Raw genomic sequence first — 21838 nt, forward strand, 5'->3', positions numbered from 1 at the left:
TTTGAGGCACCGCTGCCCTTTTATTCACCATTCCAGCAGTTGTGTATTTTTGGGCTGACAGAGGAGGATGTGGGGTTTCCCACACAAATGATTCGAGCGACGCAGGAATAGCTCACGTGAATAAATGACTGGGGAGAAGTTACAGGAATGTGATAAAAATGCACCCATTTAACTGAGACCTGGGGCTTTGTAAGGAGGCTCAGAACAGCCCCTGAGCCGTGTTGTACAACGTGATTGTTGTAGGGTGAAATAAATCCCCTTAAAGCGGTGACAGGGACCTCATGTGACTGTACAGGTATCTCTGACCCCTTAAGAGTTGTATCTGTGCTCGTTCCAAGGCAGGAAGCTCATATGTTGTCCCAAGCTGTACCAGCTTGTTTCCGGTGGCAGCTCCCATAAAATGTGAATTTATCTTAGGGCTCTCTATCCCTTCTGCACAAGCTGTGCTAGTCCAGTGTGTCCTTCCTTTCAAGGGATGGTCACCCCATGCAGTGGCCTCTCACAGCAGTCAGGAATGGTACCTAGTGGCATTTTCCTAAGAGAAAATCCATAATTTCAGCTCAAGCCCCACTGCTGGAACAGGGCACTGTCAGCTGCAGTAGAGCTGGGCTGCAGGCACCCCTGGGATGCAGGCAGGGGCAGAATTTATTTTTGGGTTTGAGACCTGGAGTAACAGTCTGGTACCTCACCTGGGCTCTGCTTTAGAGCCAGACTTACACCATGTATGTTTCAGTTCCCAGGAAACTATAAATTGAGATTTGGAGTAGTTTTCTTTGCAGCTCAATTGTAAAGGGCAGTCCTCAGTTAATCAAAAAGTATAACATGAAGCTTTTTGTCCCTGGATTTACAGGTTTTTGTTACAAGGAAATGGAAGCAAGAGAAGTTAAAATGAGAAATTGAGTGCTCTGTAATTACTGCAGATCTTACTAGCAGCTCTCAAGAGAGAAAATTTGGACTTTGTATCATCACATCAATATAATTTAAACCAAAATCTGTTAATAAGATTGACTTAATTCCTAGAACAGTGTTTGTCTTACCCTTAGTTTTAAGACAGTAGATTATTCAAAATCTCTTTCAGAGTTGTAGTGCACCAGTGACAAGTTTAACTTCTGAAACTTGAAGTTTTACTTCAAGGCTTGGTGTAAAGGGGAGGTGTAAATGTAAACCTCTGCACTACAGCCAAGCATCTTCCTGGCTTCTGCAGGGCTGGAATTTTCTCTCCTTGCTGCCACAGCCCCTGGGCAGCACCAAGGGCTCCTGTGAGCAGAGCAGGTTGGTCAGTGAGAGCCACCCACTGCCCTCCCCCGGGCTCTCCCTTTCAGCCCAGCATCAGCAGCACTCTCAGATGCCACAGTTTTCTCTATTTGTGGCAGACAAAAAGAGCACGAGGCGAAGGAGGGCTGTCCTTTTAAGTACTTTCACTTTTCAAGGTCATTTGTAGAGCTTTTATCAATCAGAAAGCTAAATCCATACAAAAAGCATCTGTAATGAACCAAGCATATCTCAAACCTTATCCCTTCAGCTGAATATGAATTATCCAGGAAGGTGCTTCAGTGGCCACGTTCACCAAGTTCAGCATCCCTGTGAACAATTATAAAGTAAGCAGAGAAGCCACTACTATTGTGATTTGGCATCTATCAATTTCTTGTCTTTTTTTCTGTAATTGATTTATTAATTACAGCATCTTAATGATCTATTTAAAATAAATAAACCATTTACACCATTTCAAAGGTATTTTGTGATGTTCAGCTGATATTAAAATAGCACCAGCCTTATGTGCTTTTTCAGCAAGTGACCTAATTAGTTAATAAAGTAATTGAATATTAAAAAGGATGTTGCAAGTGATTAAAATTTAAGAGCCTTCAGAACATTATTAAAGCTATAAATCATACATCACTGTTTTAATTTGCATAGCTACAGAATTACTAATGGTCCCACATGCATAAGCTACTTGGCAATTAGTCTTTTAACAAACTGTTGGTGATATTATAAGGTTACCAAAATCTTTCCTTATTTTTGATTTGCAAACAAAATCTAGGATTGGAGAGCACTAAGGGTTAAATTCCTAAAAGCCAGGAAATTTGGTTCTTTCAGTTTTCTCTCTACCTGCCTCTGTTTGCCCCTTGTCCCTCCACCTTTAGGACAGGAGAGCACATCCTCCCAAGGAGATGAGGAAGTGTCTGCTCCCACCTTGAGCTCCCTGAACCGGCCTCCAAGTGGTTTTCCAGCCCAGTCTGATGTCCATAAATGTCCCTACCTGGTGTTGGGCCATTTTCCATCTTTCTCTCATATACACACAACTGTCACAGAGCCACTTTCCTTCCCAGGAACGTGGCACTGGGCAGACAAAGGGAGTTGCTGACTGCCAGCAGTCATACCTGAGCTCTGTCCCATGGACATTGCCTTTGGGATGTGGGAGAACCATATCAGGTGCTCATCACCTCCCGTTTCCTGTGCTGGGGCTTGCAGCTCATGGGAAACCTCAAATATCTGCAAACAAAAAAAAAAAGTTGGAAAAATGATGGGAGCTTCCTGCCCTGCAGCACGGGGCAGCCGTGGCGATGAGGGTCAGCTGCCCACGGCCCCTTGGCCGAGGCTTCGGGCTGGCTGCAGGCAGGAGGAGAGACAGGATGACAGTTTTCAACTTAATTACACAAACTGCGCTGGCCGGAGGAGCTGCCCCGGTCTCGCCTCTCCCCAGCATTCAGCATCTCCGCAGCGGCGGCTCCGGGCCTCGGGAATGACGGCCAGCAGAGCACGGTCCAGCGCACAGGCAGGGAGCGGGTCCGCCTCTGCCTTCAGCACTCGCAGCCTGACAAGAGGCAAACGCTGCTGGGGCAAAGGCAACGACCTGGTGTGCGACGGAGCACAGCCCGGCAGCGGCGGCTCCGCGCCGGAGCACCGGGAGAGGGGAGCGGCCGGAGCTGCAGCACAGCCCCTGTGTCAGCTCCGCAGCCTCTGCCCCGGAGCAGCCCGATGGATGGGACCGCACTGTCGCCTCCTACCCGGGACCCTCTGGGCTCCTGGGACGGCTTCTCTGCTCCCGTTCCAGACCCACACTCACAGCAATTGTGGGTGCCTGAACAGTCGCTGATTTCCCCACCATTTTCTTTGAGGCAGGGTCTTCAAAGGATCACAGAATCATGGAATGGTTTGGGTGGGAAGGGACCTTAAATATCACCTAATTCCAGCTCTCCTGACAACCAACTTTCCACTAGACCAGATTGCTCAGAGCCCCATCCAGCCTGGCCTTGAACACTTCCAGGGATGGGGAGGTCACAACTTCTCTGGGCAAGCGGTGCCAAGGCTTCAACACCCTCACAAGCCAAGAATTTCTCTCTAATATCTACCCTCAGCTTAGCCTCTTTCAGTGTGGAGCCACTGCCCCCTTGTCCTGTCACGCATGCTCTTGTCCTCTCTCTCTCTAGGAGCTGGGATTTCAGCATCCCAGCCCATCACAGGGACTGGTGCCTGCTGGCTCTTGTTGCCCACTCCTGCCCTCACACCCTGCCCAGCTGGGTCGCTGCAGGTGGCTGCCTGAGTAAGCTGGCACTTTCATCTTGTAAGCATCAAGTTGTTGTTTTTTTTTTTTTTTTAAATAACTGGAGCAAAATAGATTTTACAGAACAGCATTCACATGTGAAATAAAGACGTTGTTTCACCCAGTCAGCAGAAGCCTTGGTGTAGTTTTGGCTATTAAAGTGCTACAGTACCAGAAGAATTTCCTTTTTGGGCAGCAAAAGCTTTTCAGGAGTTCCCTTTGAAGCCTTTATTGAGGTCAGGGGCTGCAGCCCTTTGTAATCTCTCCATGTCAGCCTGCAGCAGTTTTGGGAAGCCCTTACGCTGGATACTGTGACAAACACCAGCTCTTTGTTCATTAGTTTACACTTGCTAATAGATGTGAGACCAGGGTGGAAGATGCTCTCGGCGAGTGATTCACACTCTGCTGCACTAACCTTGCCGTGACTGCAATAGCGGGAGACAGAACCACCCTTCTTTTAAGGGGCTTTTTAATTAAAACACCAAGCTGAGGAAGGGGTGACTTCAGAGCATTTTGACCCAACAAGGAATGACAAGCACATGGCTGCATTTAAAATAAACTAATTAATAGCCTCTGTCTTATCAGTATAAAACTGTCAGCACATGAGGAGGGTGGACAAACCCAGATGCAAAGCATTTGTAAATGAGGCTACACACACACACACCAATGTTACTGCAGTGCCAGCAACACACCAAGGAACACACTTTGGAATATCCAGCTCCAAAGGCAAACAGGAGGGGTCTGGAGCTGATTCCAATTCCACCTCTGGGTTGATTTTAGGGAAAGTTGCATCAACGATCTGTTTCAGTGCACCTTGACTCCACCACCCAGTTTCACTTTAGTGTTGCAGCATCACCTGCCAGCTCACAACGTGGGAAGGGGCCCAGAGCCCACCCAGGATGACACACCTGCCTTTGGACCAGCACACTCTGCCCAGATGAGATATTAACTTTTTAAACACCTGGTTTTCACAACACTACAAACACAGGCAATTTCAGAAGCAAGCAGAGCCAGTGCCCCTAACTCAAATACCCTTTCCTGACACACAGTCAGTACCTATTCCACATACACTAACTGCTCCTTACTCCATATGGGATCCCCTCCCTGGGAGACACTCCTCCAAAAGAAGACAACTAAAAGCCATTTCCTTGCTCTCACATTTACACTCTGGATGAAAGGAGGTCTTGCCAAGAGTATCTCCCACCCATTTTTTCAGCTTCACACTGCTCTCATTTCCAAGGCAACTATAAGTAAGATTTTCTCCAGTTGGCTTTTCCACCAACTTTGGGATGTTGCCTAACAGTTGCTCAAAAGAATCAGCAAGGAGCCCTTGTTCCCAGCAGAGGAGTGTAAGATCAGGAACGTTCTGCTTTCTGGTCCAGCTTGTCCCAGCTCACAGAATGGACCCTGGCTGACTCCAGCCCCGCAGCCCCAGCATCGCTCCGAGCTCTTTCCTCTGAGCGTGGTGAGTATCCTGTTTGCCATCCTTCCTGCTGCTCTCTGCCATTACCACGATAGCATCAGGTTTTCCACTTAAGCTCCCACATCCTTTTCCTGATCAACACATTGTACAATTGTTCCATTGACCACGCTCTGATGGAAAAAACGTACAGAGCTTGAGCCTTGTCCCCCGAAGGGCAGGACAGCAAGGGGTTGGTTTCCTTCTTCCAGCCAGGATTTACTTCACTGCATCAATGTGTATAAAAGATTTGTGATTTCTGCCTTTAAGTATATGACAAGGTAAGGATACCCACAGAATGCTGTTTCACAGCCTGGGCAGCAGTGCCAGCAGTTGTTGTTTCCTGATGTGTTCTAGCAGACCCAACACCAGCTCCTGCACACCTCCCACAGCTGGCATTTCCTCCAGCCCTGTCCCCATCGCTGCTGGGCAGCTACAGGACTGCTCTGCTCCTATACCCAAAGCACCCACACGAGTTCCTGGCACAGGTGTGCTGTCGCTCCTGCCTGGCCTGGCCGTGGTTTCCTCCACCAAGTGCTGCCTCCCTGCAAGGTCTTCAGATTTGTGTCTGCACATTCCCTGTGACAAATCCAGTGGAGTTTGCCCGTCATGGAGTTTCCTTTGCAGGCTCTGGTGCAAACCAGAAGTCAATTTACAGAGATGCACTTAAGCCAACGCACAGGGACTAAGTTTTGACCAATGCATGCCACCAGCCCCTGTTGTCAGCCCTGGCCTGCAGGTGAGGGCTGCCCAGGGAGGTGATGGAGTCACTGTCCCTGGAGGTGTTCAAGGAATGATGGATATGGCACTCCATGTCTGGTCTAGCTGACAAGGTGGGGATCAGTCACAGGTTGGGCTCGATGATCCTGGAGGTCTTTTCCAACCTCAGTGATTCTGTGACTGTGTGAGGACTCTGTCCCAGTGACTCCAGCCATGTCAGCACTCCAGAACGGCTGTTTTCAGGGGGGAACTTTGGCCTGTTGTGAAGGGAGAGATGATGCTGTGCGAACACTGCTGATACGGCAGGGAGACACTGCACCCGGGGCCTGAGGTGGGCCGGGTGAAGCATCGGGGGGCACAGGCACAGACAGACACAGACAGGACACACAGGGACACTCACGGTCCCCAGGCAGGCACACACGGACACTCCCGGTCCCTCAAGGAGCGCTGTGTGTGTGTTTGTGTGTTTGCGGTGCCGCTGCCCCGAGCGCTCTCTCCGTCCCCTCACGGCCGCCGCGGGGTTTCCCTGCGCGCTGCTGCCCCCTGGCGGGGCGCGGGCCCGGCGGCTCCAGGCCCGATCGGCATCGGGATCCCGGAATCCCGGAGTCCCGGATCGGCATCGGGACCGGGAAGGGCACCGCCCGTCCCCGCAGCCCCCACACCGCACGGCTGGAGGTACCTCCAGCCCGAATCTCCCGTTTTTCCCAGCGGGAGCATCAGCGATTCCCGCTCATTAGAGCCCGTCTGGTGCTTCCATGGCTGCACTGCCTGGACGTAGGGAGAGGCTCTGGCTGAGATTCCCAGTGGAATAAAGGGAAGCCTGAAGGGCTGTAGCACACACGGGAGTGTTTGGACAACCTTTCTGGAGCATTTAGTGCCCATGGAAGGGAGAAATACAGAACCCTGAAAATCTCCCCATCTTTTCCCAGAGAAGGGGCCCCTCCATAGAGTGGGAGCATCCCTCCAGTCTCTGCCTCCCGCCTGGGATGGGTCCCTGCACAGAAAAGGAGCACCTGTTGATCCCACAGTTTCCAGGCTGCAGTGGGAATTACTCCTTCTAGCCATGCACAGGGACACCTTCCACTATTCCAGGCTGTTCCAAGTCCCATCCAACCTGGCATTGGACACTTCCAGGGATGGAGCAGCTACAGCTTCTCTGGGCAACTCTGCCAGGGCCTTACCACCCTTGAAATGAAGAATTTCTTCCTAAAAAGACATCTCTGATCCAAACGTATCAACATCACTTACCATGGGATTAGAAGGGCTCCTGGAAGTCAGGTTCCCCACTGGCTGTGCACACACTGGAGCAGATGGTTGGATTCTGGCTCTGGACCTCCTCAGTTCCTGGGAAACCATCTCCTGATGGCATTGTGGAAGACCACACACTAAGGTAACAGGTTTTTGAGAGATCAGGTCACTGGTGGGTTACATTTATCAACATGAAGTTCACTTCCCTTCTCCATCTCTAAAACACAGGTATCATGATATTGTTATTTTGTAGATTAATACCCTTTTGAACACTCAAATGACTGGTTTGTCCCCAGTTATGTGACTAGATAGCAGTGCTTTATTCACACCTGGGGGTCTACACATCCATCATCTGTCACAGCAGTCCCAGCTCCTTAGCTGACACAAAACATCATTGTATTGGTAGAGCACAAAAAAATTCATGCTTTGAGGCAAATTGTTGCATGAATATATTTATTGCACTGCAGTCTTAGCAATTTTAAATATAAACATTTATATTTGGAAAGCAGAATATTGCAAATTCAGTATTATCCAATATGTTCATAGCAGCATCAGCTTCCTAAGAAACAAAACGTTTAGGAAGACAAAAAAGGAATTACAAACAAGTTATACCTTCATATATCACTATCTGACCCAAACATGGAACTGCAGCTGTGAAACAGATATTGAAGTCACCAAACGTGACCTTGAAGACATCAGTGATTTCAAGACTGAAGAGTGTTTTTGTACCTGATTCCCCACATGGTTTTCGTGTGCCAAGGTGAGGTTAACTAACAGTCATGAGCCTGGAGAGGGCAGAGGGTCGATGTATCTGCATTACCTGACAGAGAGAATTTTGATAACAACACCGGGCACTTGTACAGCATTTACCACTTCCCCAGCTCCTTGCAAGACAGGCAAGGAGTGCTCTTGGATGTGTTACAGCTGTGGAGCATCAGGGAGAGGGATGGAAGTGACTTGTCAAGGCCATTCAGTGAGCGAGAGGCAGTGAAGAGAGCAGAATTTGTCAGTCCCTGACTTCCAATCCCATGTCTCATGCTGCTCCCCTGTGGCTCCCCAGGGAAGTTTTACAGGTGACTGATTGGTTAACAAGTCCCAACCTGTGCAACTACAGTGGGTCTATCACCACTTCAAAAAAGGTCAACCCATCCGTTCTCCCCTTGTAATGCCCATTTTAGTTTTAGGGAAACCAAACATTTCTCACATCTTGTCCTCTCAGAATAATGTGTCAGCTGAAGACACCTTGGCACAGCTACACTTTGCTCTGAAGCAGTGGAAATCAGAAGCAATCTTTATAGGAGTAGCTTTCATTTCTTTCATGAGGGAGAGCACTGATCTTTTGAGAGGAAAAAAAGGATGGATATGTTTTCACACAAACTGATCAAACTACTTTTCATTCTAAACGAATACAAGACTGACTGAAAGTCTCAGGTGTACTAATTTTTTTTCAACAGTCACCCAGGTGTACACCAGAAAGCTAGAAGCTAATAAGATAGTTATCCAGGAACATCAGGAGGCATTTTCCTTCCCTGACAGGCCTTCACTTCCACCAGCTTAGAGCAAGAGCACTTAGAGTGACATCTGAAAGGACTTGTAAACATCATGAGAAAAGCATCTCTGCTATTTCCCCATTAAAGCAGTCCTTTCTCCAGCACACCAGGAAGCCAACAAGGAAAACCAAGCCTGCTCCATCCTCGCCTCAAAAAGGTGAATTTGCTTACTTCTTTCTTCTCCCACTGGGTTTCCTCTGCAAAATGTTAAGAGGCAGGATCAAACATGTCAATCATTGGGGTGGAGCCTGGCAGAGATTCCAGGGGCAGTTCAAGTGCTGGGAAAGGCTCACAGAATAAGAGAGGCTGCACTCAAGAGCTGGCTCAGCATCCTCCTCTTCATCTACACAGCTCAGCTGCCCAGTGCTGGCAGGACTGTGCCCAAGGCACAGGCTAGAAAGGCCCTTCCCAATTCAAGGAGCCATAACCACCTGAGTAATTCCTCTCCTCTCCCTCTCCTCTCCCTCTCCTCTCCTCTCCTCTCCTCTCCTCTCCTCTCCTCTCCTCTCCTCTCCTCTCCTCTCCTCTCCTCTCCTCTCCTCTCCTCTCCTCTCCTCTCCTCTCCTCTCCTCTCCTCTCCTCTCCTCTCCTCTCCTCTCCTCTCCTCTCCTCTCCTCTCCTCTCCTCTCCTCTCCTCTCCTCTCCTCTCCTCTCCTCTCCTCTCCTCTCCTCGTCTTTGACTAATATCCCCTCTAACACCACTCCCTGGCAGTGTGAAGCCATTCACCCTTGTCCTGGCACTCCAGGCCCTTGCTAATATTCTCTCTCCATCCTTCTTGTAAGCTCCCTTCAGGTACTTGAAGGCTGCAATTAGGTCACCACAGAGCTTCTCTTCTCCAGGCTGAACAATCCCAACTCTCTCAGCCTTTCCTGGTATATAATACTTTAATTACAATCAGAATTTCACAAATTCTGTAAAAACTTACTTTTCCAATACAGTTTCTAGTCAGCAGCAGCCTTTCCCAATGTTCTAACAGACTGTCTTAGGATTGCTATTAGTACAAACTTGAATTTTTTTAAGCCAATGTCAAGAAGCGAAAGCATGAACTGAAGTAGTTCTGGGCTGCAGATGCTGCAGACCTCAGCATTCATATTTTACACTTGGCAGTGCAGGCAGGAGAGAATTGGCAGTATTTGAAGTTATGCTCTGAGGCAGACACTGGCATATACCTGAGCAGCTTCTCAGGCAAGAGCTGTCCTGGCTGAGGGAATCACTGCATTGCCTCTGAAAAGGTGCAGGACTGTGTCTTCCAATTTTATCCAGTGGCAGAGCCTGGATAACCTATAAGTTAGTGCTTATAACTCTGATCTGTTTAATCAAAGACAGGAAGTTTATCTGGAGATAAACATTTTCATAAACTCTGTTTTCTTCTGTCCCTGCTCCATTTTCCTTCAAGATTCTAGATGAAATAATTTCCATCTGTTTCACTTAGGTCAGTGCCAGTAAGAAACAGAAAGGATGAGTGTGGGCAAAATGTTGGACAGAATGTCAAATTCAATAAAAATTAGAGACCTTTTTTCTTCTGCCTCTTTTTATCCTGCACACCTCTTCACCCAGTGATTCACAGGTGCAAGCAAGTCACTGTAAAAACAAACTAGGAAAACCTAGCACTTCGTGAAGGAAAATAAGTAACAAAATCATTTTTCAAAAGTTTCAAGAGATCAGTTTACTCCAAAAAGTAATATTATCCAAGATAAAGAATTCTTCGGACCAATTAATTCAAAAAAGTCTAAAGAGAACAGTATGAAAATCAAGATCAGCCAAAGCCTCTCTGGATTCAAAACTGGATGGGGTAACATTACTTAGGGAAAGGTAAAAACCAGTGGGCACTCAGGCCTGTTCCTGCTGAGACACTGCCGAGGGAATGCCACAAAAGAAACAATGAATCCAAACACAAAAGGAAAAGAAGCAGATGGAAAACAGCACTCACTGATTAATTCAGCAATCACCTGCAGAGGACATGCTAAGTACTTCACTCTAGGTCAGAAAAAAACATTCCAAGCAATTAACGAGCTGGACAAGTCAGTTGAGAGAAGGAACCAAACTCACACTTTATTATAAGCTTCCTTCCCCCTTTGGCCTTACCTTTTCTACTACCACAGCCTAAGAAGTGTTTGTTAAATATGAAGCACCTGTGCAAAAACATTTCCTAAGAAATAATCCCAGATATGAGAAATTATTTTAAAACTTTCTCAAATTATCCCAATGCTTCTTCGAAGTTATTGCAGAAAACTGCTCCCTGCAGTAACTGGGAACCTCACCCCAACCACACTTTAAGAACCACTGCTGAGCACCAGGCTGAACAGAGCCCTGGAAATACAGGACAGGTGGCAACCTGTGGATCCTTTCAAGGAAGGTTTTCATATCTGCCCAAAGTTTTTTCACTCTCACGTTGCTCTCTGTTTCTTACTCTTCATTTCTTAGCACAAAGACTTTGGTGTGCTTGTGCTCACAGCATCACTGCAGCAAGAGACGAAGGGCTGGGAGCAAAAATCTTTTTGAAGAAAAAATTTTATGTTGAGTTTGGAAAAGGAAAACCATAGAAAGAAATAACCAGAAACAATTTAAAAAAAACACTGAAAACCAAAGTTCATTTGTTTGCAAAGGTTGTTTTCTTTTTCTTTTTTTAACAGATTTAAGAGAACACTTCAGTGAGGTAGAAGAATCTATTTCAGAACATGACATTCAGTTTTATTTAAAGAGAAACATTATTTGAAATATTGAACAAGCAAATGACAACACACCTACAGGATCACTTGCTTCGTCACCATCACGATGCTTGAAAGAGACAAAATTCATAGATAGCATCTAATAATGCATTTTAAAAATATACAATGCCAGAAAAAGTGGGAAAAGGAAGACATTTTGGAAGATCTAAAGTTGTAGAAGAGGAAGCAGCAGTATTTAGGAAGCAGGTTGGAAATAATGAGAAAGGTGAACAGAAAAGTAGGAAACAAAAGAAGAATCAACAATTCATTAAATCTAAATTGGAAGAGAGCAGTTTAACCAGCTTCACAGATGAGAGGAAGAACATTTTAACAATGAGGTAGTGCAAAAAAAGTAGATTAACTATAATCCTTAATCAGGTTGGCTCACCAAGGTGATGATTCTGGAAGAACTGGTCAGGGATGATATAAAAATCAAGGCACAAACTTAAGTCTAAGCACCAGCATTTTTCATAAAATGTAAACAAAGAAACTCCTAGATGTGAAGCAACAAACATCTATAAGGTTGCAGGGAAAAGCCTGTTAGGAAAGGAAACACTGAGACTTCCAGCAGCAACTGAGAACTTGGGGAAGGGTCAATCGACAAGGAAGGGCATCACAGCCACAAAAACATTCATAGTAGTTGTATCTTAGTTAATGCACAAGGCATGAACTAGGCAGACAAAGAGAAGTAAGAATATGAGGTGAAGAAAAGAAAGAATTCAATGAGCTGTCACTGTATATCAGTCTGAGGGTGATCTGACACCCGTTGGTCAAATATGAAGGTAAAAGGTGAGGTCCAAACCAGTGGCCTTTGGTACTAATAGAAAAGACAAAGAGGAGTCATCCCAAGCAGCTGAAATAAAAACAAAGGTGTCAGAACCCAAACATAAGGAATATTCAAATATTCACTTGCAATAAAAGCTGCTGGGAAGTCATGAGCAGAGATCAGCACCTTGTTTCGAACTTCACATGTTCCTAGTAATTTGTGAGGGTTCTGGTTAGTACATTGAAAACCAACCAGGAAAGGGTGCAGAAGCCAGGATAACAAGAACAGTCTTTGTAAACCAGAGTTTAGAATGTCTTGAGGACACAAAGTACTGACAGGAGAAAGGGAAGGGGAAAAAAGAAAAAGAAGAACTGCAGAGCAGAAATGAACACAAAGAGTAAAGAAGGGAGGGGAAACAATAACCTCCATGACAAGAATCTTTTTAGTGCCTAGTCTCTGTTCATAGAGGGTTGGGATTACAGCAGTAAAGCAATGTTTCAGAAGAAGCTGTAGAGAATATTTAATTTTTTTTCATTTCATTTTTACCCTTGATAAAACTATTTTGCCTCAACAGTACTTCTTATTCTATCCCAGGCTGAACTTGGCTTTGAGCTCAGTGGCTGAGCTCATCAAGCCCCATGTCATGTGAAATGTTGACATAAGTTTCAAGTTCCCCCAGAGGCAAACAGCTGCCTTGTGTGTCCAGAATGCCTGCTAAATGATTTCTGTGATTCACCCAAACACCACACATATCCCTAACGACCAAGCAAGCAGAATGCTGCATCTGCAGCAACAGAAATTCACGTCACCCACAGTACAACCACTCAATTTGAGAAGTCAAGGCATCTATATGCAATATAAGTCCTGTTATAAAGCAATTTCCCAACTTCAGCTTAAACACACAGAGCTGCTGCAAAGCACAAGGCAGTTGAGATGAATACAGAATAGCAGCATGAAATCTCCTTTGACAACAAAGGGAACAAGCCACATAATGGAACAGCTTCATTTAACCTCAAACTTCTGCAGGTAGGTATTTTGGAAAGCAGTTTATACCTGCAGAACCCTGGCCTGACCGACAATAATTCAACAGCCTTGCTAAAATGAAACACTGATGAGTTGACTTTTATACTTCAGAATTTTTTCAGGTACATCTCCAAAGGTCAGCTGGAATTAGATGATGCATCCTTCACATGGACAGGAAAGACTCATGAAGATTCCTGCTCCATGAGAACTGCTGGAGACACGGCAGCTCTGGTTTCAGTAGAGGAGCCTGAAAGGTGTTTAAATACAGGACAAGTGTGCTGAGCACAAACACACCTGAGAAAAACCCAATCCTCGTCAGCTTCACTGTTACACTAAGTAGCAAGTGGGTGAAATATAAAAGGATAGTTTTCCATCTCCACCCACAGATAAACTCCAAACAGGGAGGTCTCTGGATCAGCTACATCATCTGCTTGCTGGTGACACAGGACCAAAGCACAGCATTACAAAGAGAGCCTAAGCTCTGATACTGGAAACAAGTTACAGTCTTACCATCACCCATTAAAAGAGCAGTTTACAATTAAGAAGTTTCCTATCACACAGGGCATTACAGAGCTATGGCAAAGAGGCCAGTAGCCATCAGCAGGATGTGATTCCAATGTTTTATAAACTATTTAAAAATGACTGTCAGAATTATGTCTGGAAAAGAGGACATCCATGAAAAGCAGCAGATAAACTGTTGATTTCATTAGCAATTTCCTATTGATATTACTCAGAATGTGCAAAAGAGCATTTCTGATTTATTGCAGGTCCTATTTATCTTATCCTTAAATGTGTGCCACATGTAGCTCCTGTAAGAGTACACCAAAATTCTCTTACAACCCTCTACATTTAGCTTCCTTTTAAGAAACAGTGGGATCTGTGCTTAACTCCCTCATATCACAGCAATTGTGTTGCTGACCTTCTCCTGAGACCCCCAGCAGGGATCTAAGGGGGCTGCTTTGGCATCAAGCCCAGGATGCTCAAGTTACAATTCCTTCCTCTACTTTGTGGTGGCAATGAGAAACCAGCCACGGTACCATCCTACTCAATGACAACTCTAAATAGCAATGGGAGCTGCAGCAGTAAGTCATGCTATCAAATAAATATGCTGACAAAGGCTCAGCCAAGTCAATGTGCTAAATGGACAAGCAAGACATTCTCTCCTCGAATAAAGATCTGGTTGATGTGGCGTGTGAACACCTGCTGATAATCCACCTTGGGCCGCCTTCTCCTCCGGGACTGGCTCCTGGCTCGGGCCCCACCAGCACTGGCCCCCTCTGCGTGGGCAGTCCTGCTGCCCACATCAGCTTCACTTCTGTCACCTGGGGTCTTCTTCTCTCCAGCTCTGCCCATGTGTTTGTGCCTCTCACGCTCCTCTTCTGCTCTCCCTCGTCCAGATCCAGCTTTCAAACTCAGCATCTGAGAGTCATTTGTCAGGGCCAGCTCCTCTGAGACAGTCTTTGAGTCAGCTCCCTTCTTCCCCGAGGATTCCTGCAGTTTGAGTCTGTCAAACAGCTGTAAAAGGACAGTTGTATCTATGATCACCCTTGTAAAACGAGAGGCCACTTGTTCCACACTTCTACGTGGCATTTTCATGTACCATCCCAAATCAGCTCACAAGACACAGTAACAAATCTCCACTAGCAATAAAGATCATGTCTGCTTACCAAAGTCAATCCGTGACAGAAGGTGAATGAGTTTCTTGCATGGTCATGACTGTCTTAATGTGAGCACCAAGGAATTTAACTTCAGGAGCAACACTGCTGTGTGGTAGCCTTTAACTTTGGTCAGGAGAAACAGAAATACCAAGTTGCTCCTACAGGTCACTTTTCCCCATGTTCTTTTAATGTTGTCAGACAGTTTTAGAGAGATTTCCATCCTTGTATCATGAACCCCTAAGATAAGGGGCCTCCATTAGCAAAGTCTGCACACTGGAAAACTGAGGGATCTTTTGTGTTCCCCAAAACAAACTAAAAGATGACGTGTGGGTATTCTGGGAGGTGAGCAGACCACAACAGAAAAATGATAAAAGCTACAGCAGCAGACCCAAAGCACTGTATGAACTCATTAATCTAAGAATACATGGTGCTGAAACTGGAAAAGAAATTGCTTTTACTCTGGCAGCAGACAAGCTTTTATGAAATAATGACAAATGAGATTTTTGGTTAGCCTCTCTCTTCCCAGCAACAGGATGGAAAGCCAGTGCCTGTGAGAGTGAGCTGAAGGAACAATGACAACTTTATTATTTTTAACTAATCTTTTAAAAAAAGGAAGGGTGGGATCTATGAGAAAACAGATTTAAATGGCAGGAATTTGAAAGCAAACTCCTTACAATGAAACAGTTTAAATGTTTTTTGTGATGCTTCTCTGATGTTCAAAAGGCCCAGAGCTGTTGCCATTCAATGGGCACTGCCCTGTCACATTTTTTCCCCTTCATTGTTCAGAAGTTCATCTATCATCTCTTCAGTTGTCAACGTGGTAAACAACTCTATTTGCAACTGGATCCTAGAGATTGGAGAGTTTTGGCTTCACAGTACCCAGACTGGAAGCTCAAGTGTTCAGAGCTCTGTTGTTTCTCTGGCTGCAGACATAGACTGTGCCATGAGGAATTTCAGTACCAGAGGAATGCCCTGCCACATTCCCTGGCCAGACAAACATGGACCTGATTAGTCACAGGTGCAAAAAACCACACAGAACAAATCCCACATCAAAACCCACTGAGTGACCTTCTAGAAGCTCAGCACGTTACATTAAGCAGTGGCAGCAGCTCTGATCTGATTCTAAAGTGGAGCTTTAGTAACATTGAACTACTAAAGTACTTTCAGAAAGATCAGAAAACATTTTATGTATTTTCTTGCTCGATTCAAGTTATTTTAGAGTCATCTGTAATAAAAGGAAGTAAAATATTTAAAATGTAAGCATGGGCTCAAAATCAATCCCCTTTTATTACTTTGAAAAAGGAGATCCTAATAATTAAAAAAACAGATGTCACCTACTCGGGTCAGTGAGAGCTGAGGTTCTGCATAGAAGGCTTTGCCCATTACTGGCTTCCTATAAGTCTCATCCACATCTGTCAGGGCCTAAAAAAAAGATAAAAGAAATGGAAAGATTGAAATTAAAATAAAATATGAAGCAGCTTTGGACCAGGTTTGTGTCAAAGCATTATGAAATTATGTTCTGAGAGAAAATCCATCCTAGGAACAAGCTGTGCTTTGGAGCTGGTTTGTTAATCATCTAAATTGTACTGAAGTATAAAAGCAGCAAAGTTCATTCTGCATTACTTCCAAAATCCCTGTGATCCTTGCCTGCAAAATCCTTCCCTCCTCCCCACTTCCAAACTTTTCTCGCCTCCCGGTTCACAAATGTTTAATAGCTGCTTTTCCATCTACTGTCTTTAAGATCTTCACAAGGTAGAAAACAGGGAAAACCTTTTGTCACTGGCAGCTCAGTGATTTTAGTGAGAGAAAACAGAAGCACCCACCATTATAGAAGGACTGGGTTTTGCAGAGAAAGCTCTGGAAGCTTCTTATATTCCTCATATTCCACCTTCCTGTGTTCTCATACAAAACCTCTGAAGATGTAGGGAACACTTCAAAGATTCTCTCTCACCTAAAATCTCTCTAAGATGGTTGGGCACCTCCCAGATGTACCAGTCCAACACCAAGTACCACTTAAATCCGAAACTCAGCACTTGGTACCAGAGCAAATTACTTTGCTAAAAAAACACATTAACCTTCCCCATATGTAATTTGCTTAAACCTGTTGCAAATTTCAAGTTTTCAATGTAACAGTTACAAATGAAGGGCTGGAACAATAATTACCATATTCCAGAATTTGTCAAATGCAACCAAGAAGCCTGTGCAGACTCCACGAAGCCCTTTGAAAGTGCGGATGTGGACATTAATTCTGATACCATCTCGGACACAGCGATGGAGCTCCCCCAGTGGGCTGCCTTCATGGACTAGAACAGAAAGAGAACATCACCAGTCTTCACCAAAATACACAGAATCATAGAAGAGAATCATAGAATGGCCTGAGTTAAGAGGAAAGGTTGATGAAAGATTATCTTTCAACTCCCTGCCACAGGGCCACAGGGACAGCTTCCACTTCTGAGCAACCAAGGTTGCTCAGATCCCCATCCAGCCTGGCCTTGAACACTTCCAGGGCTGGGGCAACCACAACTTCTCTGGGCAACTTGTGCCAGGGCCTCACCATCTTCACAGCCAAATTTCTCTCCAATATCTAATCTAAACCTACTTTTTTTTCAGTTTGAAGCCATTCCTGCTTTTCTCTGTCATGACATATTCCTATAAAAACTCTCCCTTCAGTATCTATGCATCTAAAAACCATGTAGAAATCCACTCTATGTACAAGTATGGCAGAGCTTGGCACAACACTTGTGTTCACAACAATAGCAATGAAGAAGCCCCAAGGACTGTAGCACACTGTGGTTGCCATTACCAGACCACCAAAACTCTTCTTACAATGGGGAGACCAAAGACTTCAGAAAATACGAAGGTTTTGCTTTACATAGCCCACAGCCAAATCAGCCTTAGCTGAAAATCTTTTTGCTACATTTCAAAAACATGCCAAGTAATCCCAACTGTAAATAAAAGTGGTTGAGAGGGAACAGAAAGCTCATGGGGGCAGAGTTAGTTTCACAGAAAAGACAAATGCCTGGTTAAGGCTACCTCAGATTAGTTACGAGCTGCAAATAAAGAATTGTAGCAGATTTGTTCCTCTTCTTTACAAGGGGATTTCTGAAACAATGAATGACTCAAAATCCTTCAACTTACTAAACTGGACCAGTTTAAACTGATGAAAATGCATTGTTCCAGTTAAGATTTCAGCAGCCAGCTGAACATCCTTCAAAGCCGTACAAGTCTTTGGTAAGGAAATAAAAAATCACTCTAAGAAGCGGCCAGCGATTAAACCATGCTAAACCCCAGGGCAATAATGCTTTAACCAGGGCAAAAGTGGAGGAATTCAGTAAAAAAGTACAGCTTGCTTGGCTCACACAAGCCTTGTCTGCACACCAGAAATCTTTGCAAGTGTAACTTATCCAGAGGGGTAGATATTATTTACAACTTCCACCCAGGCCTTGGTACCCCTTTGCTTGTGCAAACACAGCCCCGGGACTGCTGAACAATTCCTGCTAAGAGTCAGGGAAAAGACTTGGTCTGAAATTTCACACAGTTCTCCACATTAATAAAATATATGAGCCACAGATGATCTCTCACCTTGTGCTTTAGGGACTGTGCATTCAAGGTTTGATTTGCACACCAGAAAATGTTTCCTGTGAGTGTAAAGTGACTGTGTGAAAAAACAGCTGATCTGCAGAACTGGGCTGCAGAGTAATTGATGGCCACAGCAGGGATATCTACATCACTTTCCTCTGAATTAACCTAATCACATTTATTTTTGAGATCCATTGTCTTCTTGCCAGCCCTCTCCAGCTGGATAACCGCAGGAAATTGGTTTCACACAGAGCATAAGCTGTCTCAGCACCTCCCAGCCTTGCTTAGGGGGTCTTTTCATGAGTCTCTGTGTCTCCTTCAGCTGAACTGAAAACAAACTTATGCTCTGGATTGACAGATCCATCATAGGAACCACAGATGACACCATCACAATATCAAATTGATGCTTCCAATCAGAAAACAGTATTTTTTCTAACCAACCCTGAGAACTTACATAGTAATTTAAAATCCAGACCTATTTATAGATTTTAAGCTTCAATATTCCCTTTAAGTAGGAACTCTATCTAGAATTTTACAGAATTCTACATTCAACCCTTATTTCTAAATATGCCTCTGCCTCTAAGCACCCAGGAAAACACTACAAAGCTTTACCAAACCCACACTCTGCCCTCTTTTCCTTGCTGTGTAAGCTTCTGGCTCCTCCACAGCAAACCTCCAGCTTCATCTGAGCAAAAGGGCAGAACACATCATCCAAAAACCCTTCAACAACCTGACATTCTCAGAAAAAATAAAACCAGCAATGCAAGGCATTTATTTTTGGAACACACCTCCTCTGCAAGCCCCAAGGGCTGTAATGAGCAGGCTCAGCACACGACTAAATCTGTCTGTGCCTTCTGTGTTGTTAAGGACCAGCATGAACAATGTTTCAAAAGATAGGAAAAAAAGTTACCTTTTGGTACTCAAAATCCAACTCCTACCTGTATAAAATTAGCACGTGCTTAGTACCAGAACTCTGAAAAACTACTAAGAAACTACTGTAAGCTAAGCACAAGCATCCAAAAAAGGTGAAAATAAAGATCTAAACTCTGGTTATATTCAAGTCCTGTCCTCAGGGCAGACTCTCTTAAGAGACAAGATTAGAAAAACCTCAAGAGAAAAGCTGAAATAACTCAGAACATGGTCAAACTTCTGTCTACTTGCCCTGCACATGAATTCTCTGCTCCTTGCTGAATGCAATGATAAATAGCTCCTCCTGAACTGATCCAACACAGCCCAAATTCCAAACACCTGTGGTGCAGACATCCCTCCAGTTACACGGAAAGTACAAAATTTTGGCTATAAATGACTTTTAGAACACTCCAGGCTGCTGAACAGCACTTCCTGTATCAGTTATGCCAGTCTTCTTTGTAGTCCAGACATGGATGTGTGGGTATTAAGTATGTGTTCTTAATGGTTCTTAATTCCTACAGGTTTTTCCCCCTCAATTTTCATCATCAGTGCAAACTGAGATAATTTTTATTAAGATCAGAAATCAATATTTAAGGTCGGCTTTCTGAAAATCCTGTGCCAACAGAACCTCTGCATTTGTGCAGAACACTAAGCGTGATACTTCAGATCATGCAGCATCTATAGCAATGAACACATTGTGCTTTAGTGTCCAAGAAAGAAAAGGGTTTTGTCTTGGTTATTCAGAATTGAAAATTCTGGGCTTTGCCTTTTTTAGAAAAAAAAAAAAAAAAAAAAAGGTGATGGTGAAAAGATAATTTGTTTCCAAAATGAACCCCAGTATTTTTAATGAAGCGCACTAAAGTTATATTTCACCTGACAGCAATGCCATTTGATTCTTAACTGCACACAAAACATTTTTACAAGAAATACATATATATCATCATCACAGCTGATGAATTTACATCACAGCTGTCTCACACCTCAATCCACTGTTCTGCCATCCTGTTATCAGAAATGCCAATATTTCCGCCTGCAGGATGTTTGGTTAGCAACCAAATAACAGTAGTGTATTACAGACTTACCCTGTGGTTATGGTTTAACTACACTCTGGACTGACCCAATTATCAGTCCTGATTTAAAATAGCACTTTTGAGAATAGAGCAGTATCTCATCCCTTTTCTCCTTAAAACCAAGAGGATGTATGTCATTCATACACCAGAACACCACCACAATGAACTCAGTGTCATCCCTGCGTGAGCAGCTCTGTGAAATGCTGTTCCTCATTCCTGCACACCATTTCAGAGAATCACGGAATGGTTTGGGTTGGGAGGAACCCGAAAACCCATCTCGTACCAATCCCCCTGCCATGGGCAGGGACACCTTCCACTACACCAGGCTGCTCCAAGCCCCATCCAACCTGGCCTTGGACACTGCCAGGGACGGGGCAGCCACAGCTTCTCTGGACACCCTGTGCCAGGGCCTCTGCACCCAAGAGTCATTTCCCATCAAACTAAATCATTCCCACAGACCACAAACTAAATTCCCCCACACCCCATTGTCACCCAACCGCTTCCGCCAGCCATCGCTCGTTCCTCACCCCCAAACTCCGCCGCAACTCCACCGCGCCCAGCTCCACCTGAGCACGGCCCCGGCCCCTCACACCCTCCGCCTCCCCTCAGCCCCGGCCCGCTGCGCCCGCGCCCTTACGGGGCATCCTGGTGAGGACATTGCGCGGTGCCCGCCGCCGCCGCGTGGCCGTTCCGCCTTCAGCCCCCTCCTGCTCGGGGCCCGCGTTGACCATGAGGCTGCGGAGGCGCTGGATGCGCTCGGGGTCGGCGGCGGGCCGGCCCCGGCGGGACGCGCGGGCGGCGGGGGCACCGCGGCGGGCGGCGGGGGCGGCGCGGCGACCGGGCGGGCGGCGCAGGCCGCGCTGGAAGCTCTCGTACTCGGCGAGGTTGTTGAAGCAGGGCGCTGCGGGGAAGGGCAGCGGCGTGCGCGGCGAGTAGAGCGCCAGCAGCGGGTCGAAGCGGCTGGAACTCACATCCAGGCGGCCGGGGCTGGGCGAGCGGCGGTGGCAGCCCCGCGGTTCCGCGCCCGCCTCGTCCTCCTCCATGCCGGGCTGCGGGCGGCCGCGCCGCTCAGAGCCGCCGCCAGGGGGCGCTGCCGTGCAACGCCGCGGGCCTGAGGGCGGAGCGGCCGCCATGGGCGGGGAGGGCCCGGGAGGGACCGCGGGGAGCTCCGGCACCGGAGAGCGGCCCGCAAAGGCCGCAGAGATGGTGAAGGGTCCGGAGCGTCTCTCTTTTATACGAGACGCTGCGGGAACTGGGGCTGCTTAGCCAAAAGACGCAAAGGAGCGGGGGGTATCAAAGGGATGGTGCCAAACTCTTGGCGGTGAGAGGGTGAGGAGCAGCGCATGTAAACCAAAGCACAAAGAATTTCACCTCAGCATGAGGAAAAGGTTCTTTACGTTGAGGGTGGCTGAGCACTGGAATGTTGCCCAGGGAGGGGCGTGGAGTCTCCCTCTCTGGAGACATCCCAGACCCACCTGAAGGCGTTCCGGGATAACCGGCTCCAGCTGTCCCGGCCCCGGCAGGGCAGTTGGGCTGGATCATCTCCAGAAATCCCTCCCAACCCTAACAAATCTGATTATTTTCAGTTATCCCCCACTAGTGAAAC

At 46.0% G+C, this 21838-nt stretch overlaps 1 protein-coding gene and 1 long non-coding RNA gene across 2 annotated transcripts; both read right to left on the reverse strand.

Annotated features, from left to right (window-relative positions):
- Nucleotides 1-1556: 1556 nt before the first annotated feature.
- Nucleotides 1557-8976, reverse strand: LOC148221961 (uncharacterized). Its single transcript, XR_015806954.1, has 3 exons — nt 6969-8976; nt 2379-2490; nt 1557-1581 (listed from the first exon to the last, which is right to left on the reverse strand). It is a non-coding gene; the product is annotated as an uncharacterized LOC148221961 (long non-coding RNA).
- Nucleotides 8977-11108: 2132 nt separating this feature from the next.
- LSM11 (LSM11, U7 small nuclear RNA associated) lies at nt 11109-21365 on the reverse strand. The gene is made up of 4 exons (XM_014875907.2): nt 20870-21365; nt 16838-16977; nt 16013-16096; nt 11109-14531 (listed from the first exon to the last, which is right to left on the reverse strand). Exons 1-4 carry the CDS (start codon nt 21363-21365, stop codon nt 14145-14147), a joined length of 1107 nt encoding a protein of 368 aa, XP_014731393.2. The 3' UTR covers nt 11109-14144.
- Between the last annotated feature and the right edge of the window lie 473 nt (nt 21366-21838).

Source organism: Sturnus vulgaris, chromosome 15 (assembly GCF_052056855.1).
Source record: "Sturnus vulgaris isolate bStuVul1 chromosome 15, bStuVul1.hap1, whole genome shotgun sequence".
NCBI lineage: Eukaryota > Metazoa > Chordata > Aves > Passeriformes > Sturnidae > Sturnus > Sturnus vulgaris.